Here is a 14,672-nt window from a genome sequence, read left to right on the forward strand (position 1 = left end):
GCAGTGGCCAAGATATGAGACCTTGACTCGGTAGCGGATAAATGTAGAAGATACTAGTAAGCTAGCTGAACGCCGAGGCGGTGCAGGAGGTCGAAGGTATATTAACGTGACCACAGGAAGAACCAAAGCAAAAGCAGCTGGACGTAACGAAAAGGAACAAAAACCAAAACGCCCATTAAGGGACGGCAGCTGATAAGGTGGCACGGTAGAAATATCTAACGCGCGGGCGCGAGAGAGAGAGAGAGAGATGTACACGTCAGCAGAAGAACTTTTTATTCAATGAAAATGGAACATTACAATAATAAAGAAACAATATGTGGGGATATGAATTGTAAATGAATACCCACATGAATTGGAAGCCGCCTTCGCGAACTTTACATTCTCTCGGGTAAAAGACAGGTTTGACAAGACAAATTAGATCCATGGTATCTCAGCATCGCCCAATTGCACAAGTATCCTTCCCATGGCCTGCCTGCCACCAGGTCTCTTCTTCTGGTTACAGTACACCGTCATCTGGTTCTTCTGAAAGGGTGACTGGAATCAAACTCTATATTTCTCAGCTCCCATTAAATGATCCTGAACAGAACCTGCTTTTGTTAGAAACATGAAAACAAATATGGATTGTAGTCCAAGCATAGAGCTGCACATGATAACAATGTCCAAGGCTGAAAATATGCAGAAAAGCTTACTTCAAGCAGTATCTGAAAAACCCAAACATGAAAATGAATATAGTAATAATCACTTCAAGCAACCGCCAATCCTCAAGCCAAAGGTCAATGACAAATCTGAAGAGATAATGAAATTTTCTAGCTGGGGAATAGATGCTTTCAGCTTAAGCTGAGACCCAAAAATAGCAAACACTATTCACTGGTTAAACGTGGAAGAAATTGATATTTACATAGAGGAAGTTTTCTAGACGGTGCTGGTTTGCACTCAGTGAACATCAATGAGAAGTCTTAAGGATACAAAATTTGTCACGTCACTGGCGACACTTGCCAAACCTTTATACAATTCAATAAGAAAGTCACTTTGTTTAATTTCTCATTAGTGTTAATTCATAAATGGACTAACTCATAGTGCCCTCTGCTCCTGCCGTCAACTTAATCTCTCTTCACATTCCCCTTCTCAGTTTATATCTTATTTGGCCATCCTTTCCTCTAAAACCACTTTCTTAGCAGTGATACTCTGGAATCTCATGTAAAGGTTCTGTGCAAAAGAGACACAAGAAGCATGCTACTCAACGCTTTCTTTTTTATTTGGTTCATCCTCCATTAAGATTTTTCCATTTCTCCATTTACATAGATGGTCCCAATTATGATTAAGTATCACAATAGTATTAGGCCCACATATCAGTAGCAATAGAAGCCAAGTCATACACTATTCTGAAACTACTTATCTGTCGTATGCTATAATTAAAAAACAAAACAAAGATATTAGATAGTATTCAAAAATCAAAATATTTTAGAATTACTTAAGGAATTTGTGTATTTATTTTGGCAAGTTACCTTCTTCTACTTATAAATGTATGTTTTACAAAAACACGATTAACTATTGATGGAATAACATAACACAATCATGTTTGAGTATTTCACATTTGGCCATTTGAATTAGACACAAAAGGCAGTAAAATGAAAATTTTCAATCTCAAGTTTTTTCATTACAACCACCACAACTCGGGTAGCCATTTTTAAAAATTTTTTCACAAGTTTACAAAATCAATGCTTTCACTCATGAGCATAACTTCCCAATGAAAAGAACATAGCAAATGAAATGTTGAATAATGTGATACAAGCATTAGGAGTATACTTCCACAAAATCAGAAAGAGCCAGTAACCACATTGAAGTCCATCCTGTTTTCAGCAAAAGCGTATGACAGATGCCCAATGCTTCCATGTGCAACAACCACTAACTATACGCAAACTTTTACCAACAATATGAATGTAAATTGCATAAGAGCAAAAGGACAGCACATTCCAATGAGATAAAACTGAATGCTTACTAATGGGGAGAGTAACTTCAGAACCTGCTGGACCTCCAAGTGCCAATAGCAGCAGCATGCTTTGCAGAATATTTGCCGCAATTCTACAAAAAATTTGGAAGCATAATCTGGCAGAAGCAGAGATAGAGAGAGAGAGAGGGAGACCAATTTCAGACCTTGTTGGAGTCTCAACATAAGAAGAGCACCAGTACTTTTTAAACCAAATCTGCCAGAGGTCTTCGGCAAATCCCAGTAAGCTGCACGAAGTATGATATTTCAATTTTCTCCAACATACGAAAGTACCTTGCATATGCTTTAACATGGGAACCTTTAGCCTTCATAAATCCACCATATGATTCATCAATTATAGGGGAATTAATGTGAGCAAATAATTTTCATATTTGTTGAACTTGCTCAAGATGATAGACGTTATGAATTTGCCACACATAGAGAGAGAGAGAGAGAGAGAGAGAGAGAGAAAGGGTCATACATGACAAGCTTGGCTAAGCTCTTTTATGTATGTAAAGTATGAATTTCCATCCAAGTAATCACCATTGCACAATGGTTCTGATGCCCAATCAAGAAAAAACTTTGATGAGCCATATCAAGCTCTTCACTGCCAGATGATCACTATGTATAAAGATTATGATATGGCCAAAGAATAAATGGAACGCTAACATGATGAAAACAGGATCTGGGGATGGAGCAGGCAACATGAACACACACAAGCAGAAGTTGCCCAGTGGCAGCATTCAACTGGGAGAAAAGAAACCAAGAATGCGGAGTACCATAATCATGTAGATTGAAGTGACGTGTTAGTCAGGATCAATGGGCTGATTACACCATATACCAATCAGTACACCTTCATAGCAAGAGTCACACTTGAGCTATAGGAGATATTCCTTTAGCACTAAAATTTCCTTGAGAAGAAATAATCCACTATTATGCTATGAACCTTTTTCAAGTTTCAACTGCCAAAACAGCACAGAAACCTTGTGTGGCGCCTTTAGGAGCTGCTCCTTCCAGTAAAAATAGCAAAGCGACTAAAAAATGTATACCTATGCCCATAATTGGCATTATGACCAATATAGTGCCAGTTCAGAGAAGCAAATCCATCAGAAAGAGACAACCCTCAGTCAGCAGCCAACAATGGTATTCTAGACTGCCCTTTTTTATCCTAATGATGCCATGCTTCCTTCTGCTTGAACACCCGCATCAAGACTAAGAGCATCAGAGGGACCTACATTAGTAACTTCCGGAATTTGATCATGTGTAGTAGTCATGTCACAAAATAAACCCTGAATTTCTTCAGTTGGAAGGAGCCTTGGTTTCTTAGAGAAGGCACCGAGCAGCATATCATCATCAGAGCAAAACTCCCCAGCCTTGACATCGGTGCTAGTGGACTGAACAGATGTATCTTCTTGTGTTGCCTCTTTGGTATAGGGACATTCGGGACTATTCCTCTTACAGCATTTGTAACACTTGAACCCAAGCAAGTTACTCACACTTTCTGTTGTAACCCCCAAGGCATCCCCATGAAACCATTCTGCCAGCCAATGATAAAGATGTCAATGTAGTAACAGTAAAAAGTTACAGCGTTCAGAAAGAAGAAAGAAGGACAATAGAAGTAACAACCAACCAATAAACAATCCTTCACAGAAGAAAATAGACAATAACAACCAACCAATAACTGACCCTTCACAAAACGAACTGCTCTTCCCGAAAAAAGACAGTAAAAAATTAAAAGGTCAAAAACATAATCACAAAGCCAAGGCAAATATTCCAAAATTGACAAACACTACACACCCATATATGCATGTGCATGTCTGTAAAAATATATCCTACCAGGTTCTGAAAGCAATCAGCGGAAAGCTTCTTTCTTCTGGTAGAATGGAGACCAAATGTCATCATGATATCTGGTTTTGTAGAAATTAGCTTCTGGACTGTTTCTCTACGTCAATATAAGTTTTTCAGGGAATTGAAAATGAGCTACGATGCACCAAATTCTCACCTTCAAGATCAAAACTTTACATACAAAAACACAATTCAAGGGTCAAGTTTTACTGTTTGGACCATATTCATTCCAATTTTATTGGATGCCTCTGAAGGGACTACTGCCTGGACATGTCACCAACATTTTCCGAGCAATTTCCTGGAAAGGCTTCTCTTAGAAGAAGCTTTTTAAATTTTATTTTGAAAAAAACGATCTCAAAAATTCAAAAATATAAATAAATACTATGTCATATGGGTGCTTCTAAATGGCTGCCACACCCATGTTGCACTTGTGTCAATGCTGGTGCTGATGCATCCCCGACACAGCACCTCCAGTTCGATCAACTGAACCGAGCCAAAACTGACCATTTTAAATGTGCATGACTAAACTATTAACTATCTCTAATACAAAAAGTTTATATCTAAATATAGATAAATAATGCTACTAAAAATTTAAATAACTATGTAACAAATGCTTTTTACACACACACACACACAAATTTACGAGACTATGATATGATATTATCTTACAAAAACCATACCCCTAAGATGTATATAACCAAACGACAAAAAGGGTAAATAACATGATAATATCACTATGCTGTCCTTTTGTGGTACTTTCAAAATAACATCACATTTTACTGAATAACATCCTATTTGCTGATGTTATCCGTTTGAACCCTTTTAGCATAAAGAAGTGAAATATTCAAAATATTAACAATAGAAGGGACTCCAATTTTGGCCATGCTGAACAGTGTCATATTTATTCAGAATGCTGCTACCAGCTTTGGATAATGAGCTCAGAATTGGAAAGTATTAGCATCTCTCTCTCTCTCTCTTACCTCTGCAAATTTCACAAGACACATATAGTAGGCGAGAGTCATAGATCCTGTGGCAGATGAAGCAAACAGGAGCTCGAGAGGCATTATCTGTAACTTGGGGTAGGAGGACGTTTGTCTCAATAAATTTCTGCACACGGTCATCATTCAGCTTCTTTGTCCAAAGAAGGCCATTCAGCCAGAAAACGTAAAGCACTCTGGTTCTTGGTCTTTGAAAGCTACGAGCAGTGCCTTTAGGTGGGACCTTCTTGGCCTGACCCTTTTTGGAATTTTTGGATGCTTTTTTGTGCTCATTCTTCTTAACTTTCTTTTTCTGTACAGACCTTTTTTTACTTTTCTTATTTGATTTTGATGAGCTTTGACATTTGGTGTTTTCAACATTTTGAGACTTAGCTTTCTGTGCTTTGCTTGCTCTGGTTGTCATTCTTTTCTTGTCCTGGCAGTTGTAGCATGTGATTGTACAGCTCTTATTTCTGGTGGATGTAGTAATGAAAACATGCCTTTTGTGGAAAAAACCTGGACAAAAAAATCACAAGCAATGTTAGTCCCTAGACAAGGTAGAAGAGAAAATATGAAAATAGGCAATATAAAGATCATCAACATAATTCCATGTGATACCTCATATAAAGAAAGCAAAGCAGTCGGCAATATGCCAGGAGACATCTAGACAGCAACTGATGACATAAGAGATGTCATCCGGGAAATTTAGACAATTTATAAAAGAGCCGAAGGGAATCATGACCTCCAGAAGTGCAAGGAAATAAAAGGGACATGGAAAAAAGCTGCTACAAGGGGAAAAAAGTAGATAATGCCCTATCTTAACCAAATAAACACAAGGATGCAGCCCAAGATGGTATAACATGGTCAAGAATATATTGCACAACAATCAATCATCTCTCTCTCTCTAACCACCACCACCCAATCCCCATTATTGTTACCAAAGACATCACTATCTCCACAGCACCTGACACATGTACATAGATGATAGAACCCCTTGCTCTAATTTCTTATATGCCACTTTTTATTCCGTCTAAATTACTTCTACTAATTGCAATACTACTGCCTTCACCAAAAAAACATTAGCTCTTCTGATCACTTTCACAAATTTTTAGATACAAGTTGCATGAGGCCGTTTCAGGAAAGGACAAAAAGCTAGTTTTTCTTAAACAAATATAGTTTTTCAGTTAAGGGGTACAAATTCAACGAAGATGCTCTGAAACTGCCTCTATGTTTGGAAGGCAAAAGAAAGTTATATATAAAGTGAGAGAGAAACAGACAGACCTTCACAAGATTCACACTTCACAGCATGCCTGCAAAATAGAAAGGGACAACAGAATAAGCATAACCACCATCAGAAAAGATCAACTAATTCATTAAGTACTGATAGATCTATACAAACAATGGAAAGTGATAAAGTAACTTAAGACGGTGAGGTATCAGAACATTTATCCAACATAGGTGTAAGTTGTAATCCCGGTATGACATGGATATTTTTACAAATGCAAGAGAAAAAAACTGGTTTGCATATGCATCGAAAGTCAAGTAGAATACAATCTAGACCACCTAGATTGTGACCAAAACTGTGTAACTTAGGTAAGGGTAATATCAGTTCCAATTGATAGGTTAACTTAATATTGCACATATTGTAGGCACATGTATGCATGAAAACAATTAGGAATTTAAATCCATTAAAGAAGCAGGATAAAATCTATTATCAAACAAACTGAAAATGTGCGGTAGTTGAGTTGAGATATAAATAATTACTCCCTAAAGAACAGAGGAACTAGGGAAAAAATGGCTTTGTTGACTTCCAAAGAACCTTTTGAAGTTCTACTCGCAGGTATGATGAACAGACAAATAATTTTTTCTTTTCTGGTTCAGAGCATATTTCCAACATGATTCCTAGTTGTGTTCTCAATCAATCATATACTATAGATGACAAGAAGTTTGTGATTCTCAAGTGTTCTGGATATTACAGAACGAAGAATATGCTTCAACAGGAATATTTAGTCTAAGTGAGCCTAGATTTCATCATATGATGAACAATCCATTGGTTCATGCCACAACAGTCTGCTGAAGCTTGCAACCAGAAGCCTAATGAGAATTTCAGTCAAATTCCTAATGGTGTTTCTGTCATTTTCTCCCAAGAACGTGTATTTATCTGAAAAATATTGAATAAAAAAGAATAACTTGGCACAGCACAAGGAATAGAACAAGCAGTAAGAAGGTGCACCTGACAACCAAATCTTGTTTACAGTGTCCACAAATACACCTCCCACAGCTCTCTCGTTTTGATATCAGATGTGAAAGCCAATCCCTTCGCGAAAACCTTCTGCGCCCCTCCTTAGTGATAGGTCCCAAGTTCATTTTCTTATCTGCACGGGCTAATCTCTTTTCTTCATAAACTCTTAACAAGTTCAAGGGAACAAAAGACTCATGCAGCCAATACTTCTCCTTTTCGCCAGAAGCATCCTCCAGCTTTATTCCGTTTCTTGTCACAATATCAGGAATAACTTTACGTTTTCCAAAATCCACCAGATATTTTACATTTTCACCCTCTATGGACTTCCTTCGAATGGTTACCTTCTTCCATGGCCTCAGTCTTTTAGCAGATTCATGGAGGAAGATTTCAGAACCTATAATGTTGTTCCACTTTATATGAGCATCAAGATCCCTGACCTGGAACAAGAAATGCAATGTCAATATAGCTTGAGCAGAAACGGAAAGGAATATCAGAAATGGATGAACAAGCTTCCAAAATTCAAAGTATGAGTTAGGTGAAGAAGTCCATCAAATTGTAATGAATGCTCACCTGGAGTCCAAGATCAGTTGCGGTTAGTGAAAGCTCAACAGAAGCTCTCCAAGCAAGATTCTTGGGTCTTTTGGCAAAATCTGAAGCCTCAGGGTACAAAATACCGGGTATTCTTTTACATCCAGCTGCAACATAAAACCCATAAAGAATTTGGTAAGTACTTCCTAACATAGTCTTTGTAAACCAAGAATTAAAGCCAAGTTGGAAAGCTTACCTTGACGTCCACTTCTCAAAGTCAATACACGAGGCAACATCTTCCATCGGAACAGTTGGCGAGAAATGCTTCCACCGCGCCACCAATGGACACCAGATCTTATAGCTGCAATGTCTGGGCCTGAAATGGTTTCTGAGTATAAATTTTTCTTCCTAGACCGCTTTCTGCTACCACCACTTACAGTGGGTATGTTATCTAACTTGGTTGAAACAAAAAGGGCAGACCCCAATGAAGCAGATGAATCAATATATTTTAGCCAATCCACTGCAAGTGCAACAGGTCGGACGTTTGCCTCTAACTGTAGCATGACAAATGGAAAAAAAAAAAGGTTACATGCTTTTAGCTAGAAAAATGTATAGCTCAAAATCTAATGACATCTTTAGTTACTTACAATTAGTAACTGGCGTTTTACTGCAGTTATAGTTGATGCCTTCAGAAGGTTTTTACGCCAATGTTTCCTGTATTGTGGATTCTGCCAAGGACCAGACAGAAGACCATTTAGGTGTTCCTCAATAGAAAGAATATAAAGCACAATGGATGTAAGATGACTTTTTCTATTCTTTTTTGATCGGAGTCCAACAGTTTTCTTCTCGGAGACCACCTCAAAGTTCTTATCAGTCATTCTAAGCAAACAATCTTTATCACTAGGATTTCTGCATGTAAAGCACCATCCACACTTTTCTTGCACCATCCCTAGAGCTTTTCTTTCAACATTAGGCCAAGTGAACATCCTGCTGGCACTGGAAAAGACTTTAAGTAGTGGTAGCATTGTGTCTGAAGTAGATTTGTTCATGCTTTCTTGGATCTCACTGGGAAATGCATGGCTTACTTCCTTAGCAATTGATGAAGCAATTTGTCCTAAGCTATAGCTGTTGATATACAAGCTAGGTTCAGATGGACATTTCAAAGCCCCATCCTTGCCTATATCTGCCAATTTACTGCTAGATATCATTGTATTTATTTGTTTATCAGGAACTGAATCAAGGATAGGCTTCTCCACCTGCATGCTGTCAAGCCTCACACTAATGGTATTAGACATATCATGCTCACACGAACTGCAAACAGACTTATTGATTACTGAACCAGCTACAGTTTGACTATCTTCAACCCACTGGATGGCTTGCTGAGAGTCTTGAGCACTGGATGTTACTTGTAATGCTGCAGTTGAAGCATCCATGTTTGCAATAGGACTTCCTGTATGTTGACTTAAAGCTAATGAACCTACTACATTTTCTGATTGTAGACCATTTAAAGTATGGGATCCACCAATGGTACATGCAGAGGATTCATGTTCATCTTTTCTAACAATACCGTCACCATTTTTGGGCACCTCCTGTGTATAACTTGATGAAGGCACCAAAACCAAATGGGTGGAATTGTTTGGATAGCATGCATTAATTCCACCAACAGATTTAACATACTGAAGACTAACATTTTTTGCACTGTCAGAGTCAACCGGCACTTCACAGTGTGACAATATAGCATTTACTATTTCATCACACACAAAGCTAGATGACTTTAGCATTTCAATAACTAAGTTCAAGTCCTTCTTGCTGTAATAGCAGCAACTACCACCCTCATCTGAAGTCAACCTGCATTTTGATGTCAGGTAGTATCAATGACATGCTGGTCATAGCCTGTGTATTTGTTGATAAAAGCAAACAATTCTTTAATCATCACGAGAAAAACATTTCATTAAAAAGCAAAAAAGAAGGAACTCTCTAAGAGAACATTGTCCAATCCTTGTCATGTAAGGTCATATTCATCCTAGCTGAAAAAGATTCACGGAAAAGCATCCATATGTAACAATGATTGAGAAAGAATTCCAAGCTGTGCTGCTATTGTTCAGGTGCCCAACCAAAAGCATTGAGCAAAGCTGCATAAATCTAGCTAATCACTTACAAAAGGGAGAAAATGAAAATGGAATAAACAGGATCCAGATGGAGAATTCACACTAAACCATCTGTATGTAATCTATATGCATCTACCTGTATCCAGTGTGTCCACATCATAACTTGGCAAAGGAATATGACCAAGCACATGTTAATATTGTATGCTTAACGGCAGTTACACAAAGTAAGCCTTACATGCATGCTGCCCATGACGATAGTAAAAGCCCACTGTCCTTTCAGGTTTCACTCATCAATTATAGCCCAGACATGTGATCTTTTACACTTCATATGAAGGAGACACCAGAAGTTACAGAACACATACACTGGAGACATGAAACCAAATATTGTTCTTTGCCTGTCATCACAAGTTCTGTGTCGTTATTCAACCACGCCCACCCATCTAATACTCTACACAATGGAATACCTATGAACATCCCCTTATTAGGATTACAGTGAAATAACTTTAGTACATTATTTTGTGGTGTGAGTGCATGTGTCTATTGTGACCTGTACCACCAATGCTGGAACAATATAGTACTGCACTAAAAGCATGTCATAATAAGTGATTCTGTGAAATGTATGCATGTCCCCGTGTGACCTTGTACTACTAAGTACCGACACAAAAAGATAATAATGCACTAACAAATGCAGAGGAGTTTATTATAACTGAGTGGCCCCAAAAATAATCTGGAAGTACTTTATAAAATAAGACAAATAACACTTACACCAAGAGATATCCATAAGTAGCAAAATAAATACGTCCAAGTGGATCGATACCCAAAAGTTCTCCTCCTTGTAATGGACTACATGACTTAAACCTCCCAACAGTTTTATCCATTACACATTCTGGACAATACCAATCACCCTCAGGCAGAAGATCCCTAGAGACTCCCACACACCTTGAATGGTATGCAGCAGGACATCCGTCACAGCAAATCAAGTTTCCATCCATTTTACATAAACAGCAGTCATCACTATTCCAATCATCATTTTTAATATCTTCAATTGAAGCTTCAAAAGGATCTTGGCACAAAGGAGAACCCTCTAATCCATCCTTCTCCAAGGAAATGCCATGCTTTGTTAAGTCCGCATTTACTTTCCTTTTCTTGTAACTCCTGTCATTCGTCAGTGTTGAACTCGTGGAACCAAAGAAATTCACGGTTCTATCAGTTTCTCCATATAACGCAGAGACCAATGCCCTTCTATCAATTTCACCTCTTATTTCCTCAGTCTCCATGAAATCATCACAGAGACATCTGAGAACCTCAAGTTTTACAGCTGCCGGCTGTCTGTAGTACTCACCATTCAAGAGATTCAGTTGAGCAAGTTGCAAACCAGAACTAACAGCAGATCCAGAAATCAAAAGATATTCGACAAGGTATACAGGCCATGTGAGCAAATCTAAAAGCTCCCAGTCGAGACTCCTGCCATTACGAGAGATGTTATAAGAAAAGTGCATTCACTAGCAGGAAAATTATTAAATAAACAAAAAAAATGCAACATAAAATCGCCTACCTAAGGCAAGCAGATGCAATTTTGGAATCATCACCAGAAAGAGACTTCAAGTGGCGTTTGAGTGCATATAAGAGAGAAAAATGAATGCAATCTATAAGAGGATTAACAAAAGTGGATTTCAGTGCTGCAACAAAGGCTTCGATGGTGAAAGGGCTTAAAAACAAGAAAGTACTAAACGATCTTAGACAGCTGTAGACGGAGAATATATCGAGGGCAGGAAGCTCATCTATGCCCAGGTCTTTGGAAGAAAGCGGTAGTGATAGAGTTGGTTGGATGCAACCGTGATCCTGCGGAGGATCCTTATCAACCAAATTGACATGATCATTATTCATAACCGCACTTGCAGAACTCGCCACAATTGACTCTGGGTCGCTGGGGAAAGCACTTGAGGAGTCCAGAATTATCGCTGCCCTTCTAGCGCTTCTTCTCAAAGTGACAGGAGGGAAAGACGTTCCGTTCTCCGAAAGCTTGCGCTTTGAAGACCTCCGACGAGGTGGCGTCTGAAACTGAGCCTCCACGCTTTCCACAGGCAGGCTGCCGTTCCTTTCTCCCAGGTCTGCAGCTACATTTTCCCCGTTTTGGACCAATTCTGATGCAATAAGAGGGTCGCTCTCTGAATTCGTAAGGCCACCATTCTCACGAACCTGGTGATCCTCCTTTTTCATTTGTAGTTCTTCCAAAGCCCTAGAGGAAGCGGCTCTACCAAGACCCAAAGCAATACCACTATCACCATTCCCATTTTCACAAACCTGGTGATCTTCTTCTTTGATTTGCATTTCTTCCAAAGCCGTAGAGGAAGCAGCTCCATGCACACTCAAGGACACACCACCATCACCATTTTGGGTTCCTTCAAAGGCACCAATAAAACCATTCTCAGCCACAACCGTAGGGCAGACAATTTCCTTCGAATCTAATGCACAATCTTCAACTTTCTTTCGCACTTCTCTGCAAATAAACGAACAGCTTTCTTTTCTGGCATCCCCATCAAGTGGATCCCTTGCGTCCACCTGATTCTCTTCGACACAGCCAGAAACCCCCTTTTGCTCGGCATCAAATGCATGATCACAATTGACACCTGAGGTTTCTTCCGATGCCCCAAAAGTCCCATTTCCGTTCAAATCCGGCAGACCCTTTATCCCATTATCTTCCAAACCCCTAGATTGACCGACTTCATTTGCATCACAAAAGAAAACACTATCTGCTGTCCTAATTTCGATGGAAGAAGCAACTACTGCAGTTTCGTGCCCTGCCAATTCCGAAACCCTAAAAGAATGATCCGCCTTTGAATCCCCATTGATTCCATCACTTTCCCCCAACGTGCCCTGCGTCAATGGGGTGCTTCCGAAACCCTCTACAAAACCGACCTCCTTCACTTCCTCCACCTCTAAAACCCCCGAACATCCCATTTCCGGGCTCCTGCCTGTCTGCAGGCCGTTTTCCGCCATGTGGGTGCCCGCTGAATCTTCACAAGAGCCAACTTCCTCCAACTGCTTCCCGTCGACGGCCCAGCTCGCAGCTTTTCCGGCCACCCGACGCCGTTTCTTGGGCGGCCTACCCCTGGAACGCCCCTCCTCCTGCAGAACGGACGCGATCTCGCTCAGCTCCAGCTCCTCCGAGTCGCCATCCTCGTAAACGACCCTGAAGAAGCCCGTCGATGGATCGTACGACTCAATTACTCCAGCGAACACGCCGAAGCCCCTGAACTTCTTCCTCACGGCCTTGCCCACGAACTCCATGCTCGGGCGAACCTCGAGCATCCCCAGAAACCACCCACCGTGCCTCTTCCTCCCTTTAAAGCAGCCGTCCTCATTGCGGGCACGTTTCTTGGGGTTAATTTGGAAGAGTGGAATCACCTTTTTCCTGTTTTGTTAACGACCTAACACATGACGAAATGAAACGATCAATCAATCAAAAGCCCTAACAACGGAAAAAAACATCCCGAATCGACCGTTTGTCGATGATGGAGAGAGATTGCATGAAATTCTGGGGACATTTTATTTCTCCTCGCCACCGTCGAATCATTTCGCGGCATGAAAGCCCGGCTACCCCACCTTGGCTTCTGGGTAATCTTCCTTTTCCGCTTTCCGGCTGGAGTCTCGCTTCAGGACACAAGTAGGGGGGCGCGAGCGTGGAAGATTCAAGGGCGGCATGGGTAAACGCGGAGTATGGTCAAACTTTTGGCCAATTTTTTCGAATCTTTTCGATTTGCGTATTGTGATGCATGGAATTTCTATGAATTCAAAATTTTCGAGAAATTGTGAGTTCTCCGTCCACATTTGAACAGTCAAACAAAGTTTTTGCTTTAGTCTAACCCTCTTGAAGTGTCGTTTTTGCACATTTATTGTCGGAGGGATCAATTTTCTGAGACCTTGTGTTGTGTGGACGTCTTCACCAGCTTCGTATATACTTGTGTGTGAGAGAATCGAAATCACTTCTAATCACAAACTTAAAGAGTTTTTTGGGGATTGATGCCGTTCAAGAATTAAGATCGTTTCACACAACATACGACGACCAATTTTTTTGCGGATTTATGGATCTATTAAATGCTCAGTTTCTTGAAATGTTCCTCACCATCATAAAAGATAAACGAGGAACTAAGCAGATGTTCTTCACAGGCATGTTGGTCTACCGATGACGTGCTCCAACTTACATACGAGCATGATTTTACTGCGGAATGTTTTATGCTTCATTCAAACTTCTCGACTCGAATCACTGCATCCATTGCCCCTAAAAGTAAGCCACAGCCCTTGCTGAATCAAGTTTCAACCTCTGCAAATATAAATATGTAAAAGTAACAATTAAATAACTTTCAAACATGTAATTCCTTTTTCCATGTGCTTTTCGTTTTGGAAGACGAACTCAATTCATGCATTCTACATGGTTTGTTTTTATTAATTCATAGTTAGGTGATTACAACAGTGTGAAAATCAATGATCTTAAGAAGTTCTCGTAAAAAAAAAATTCTTATCTGAATCGGTATGACAACGCCCAAATATCTAATGTCTGAGTCGAATATCATGCGGGTGAGTCGTTAATTGCTTGATGTTCTCCAACATTTGTGGATGTGTCGTTTATCGGTTTCGGTTTTATCCACCATGATTTAATCCCGAGTCCGGACCACGACAACGACAGTTTCTAACTTTTCTTTCTTTTCAAAATAATTGATCAGGACAGTTTGGTACGCTATTAATCTCTCTCTCTCTCTCTCTCTCTCTCTCGTTCTTGTATACATGTACAAAATCCAAATATTGTGGAATTTGATCTGAAAACCAGCTAGCTATCCCTATAAAGATTTCAGCCAAATTTCTATTTTCTATCGATTTTTAACGTGATGGTGGATTTGAATTTTTTTCTCGGCCTAAGATTTGCTAATCTTGATTAGACTTGTTGTGTAAACCAATTCTGAATGTGTCACAAAACGTACGAATAT

The 14,672-nt window shown here is 39.7% G+C and overlaps 1 protein-coding gene across 3 annotated transcripts; it reads right to left on the minus strand.

Annotated features, from left to right (window-relative positions):
* Window positions 1-256: 256 nt before the first annotated feature.
* Window positions 257-13,379, minus strand: LOC116261892 (DDT domain-containing protein PTM). Of its 3 annotated transcripts, none has more exons than XM_031640838.2 (11): window positions 11,243-13,379; window positions 10,453-11,151; window positions 8,227-9,427; window positions 7,836-8,133; window positions 7,622-7,746; window positions 7,043-7,488; window positions 6,091-6,119; window positions 4,813-5,325; window positions 2,767-3,524; window positions 2,000-2,235; window positions 257-576 (listed from the first exon to the last, which is right to left on the minus strand). In XM_031640838.2, exons 1-9 carry the CDS (start codon window positions 12,997-12,999, stop codon window positions 3,151-3,153), a joined length of 5,442 nt encoding a protein of 1,813 aa, XP_031496698.1. In that variant the 5' UTR covers window positions 13,000-13,379; the 3' UTR covers window positions 257-576; window positions 2,000-2,235; window positions 2,767-3,150. The 3 variants fall into 3 exon arrangements, with proteins under 3 accessions (XP_031496698.1, XP_031496691.1, XP_031496685.1); XM_031640831.2 differs by having other exon boundaries at window positions 2,469-3,524; XM_031640825.2 differs by having other exon boundaries at window positions 2,000-3,524.
* Between the last annotated feature and the right edge of the window lie 1,293 nt (window positions 13,380-14,672).

The sequence above is a fragment of the Nymphaea colorata genome, chromosome 1 (assembly GCF_008831285.2).
Source record: "Nymphaea colorata isolate Beijing-Zhang1983 chromosome 1, ASM883128v2, whole genome shotgun sequence".
NCBI lineage: Eukaryota > Viridiplantae > Streptophyta > Magnoliopsida > Nymphaeales > Nymphaeaceae > Nymphaea > Nymphaea colorata.

Coding starts and splice junctions, on each gene's coding strand:
- LOC116261892 (XM_031640838.2), bottom strand. CDS start 12,999: ATGCTCGAGGTTCGCCCGAGCATGGAGTTCGTGGGCAAGGCCGTGAGG. Junction 7,489..7,621: donor CAACTGATCTTGGACTCCAG/GTGAGCATTCAT, acceptor TTCTTGTTCCAG/GTCAGGGATCTTGATGCTCA. Junction 6,120..7,042: donor AAACAAGATTTGGTTGTCAG/GTGCACCTTCTT, acceptor TCTATTTTGCAG/GCATGCTGTGAAGTGTGAAT.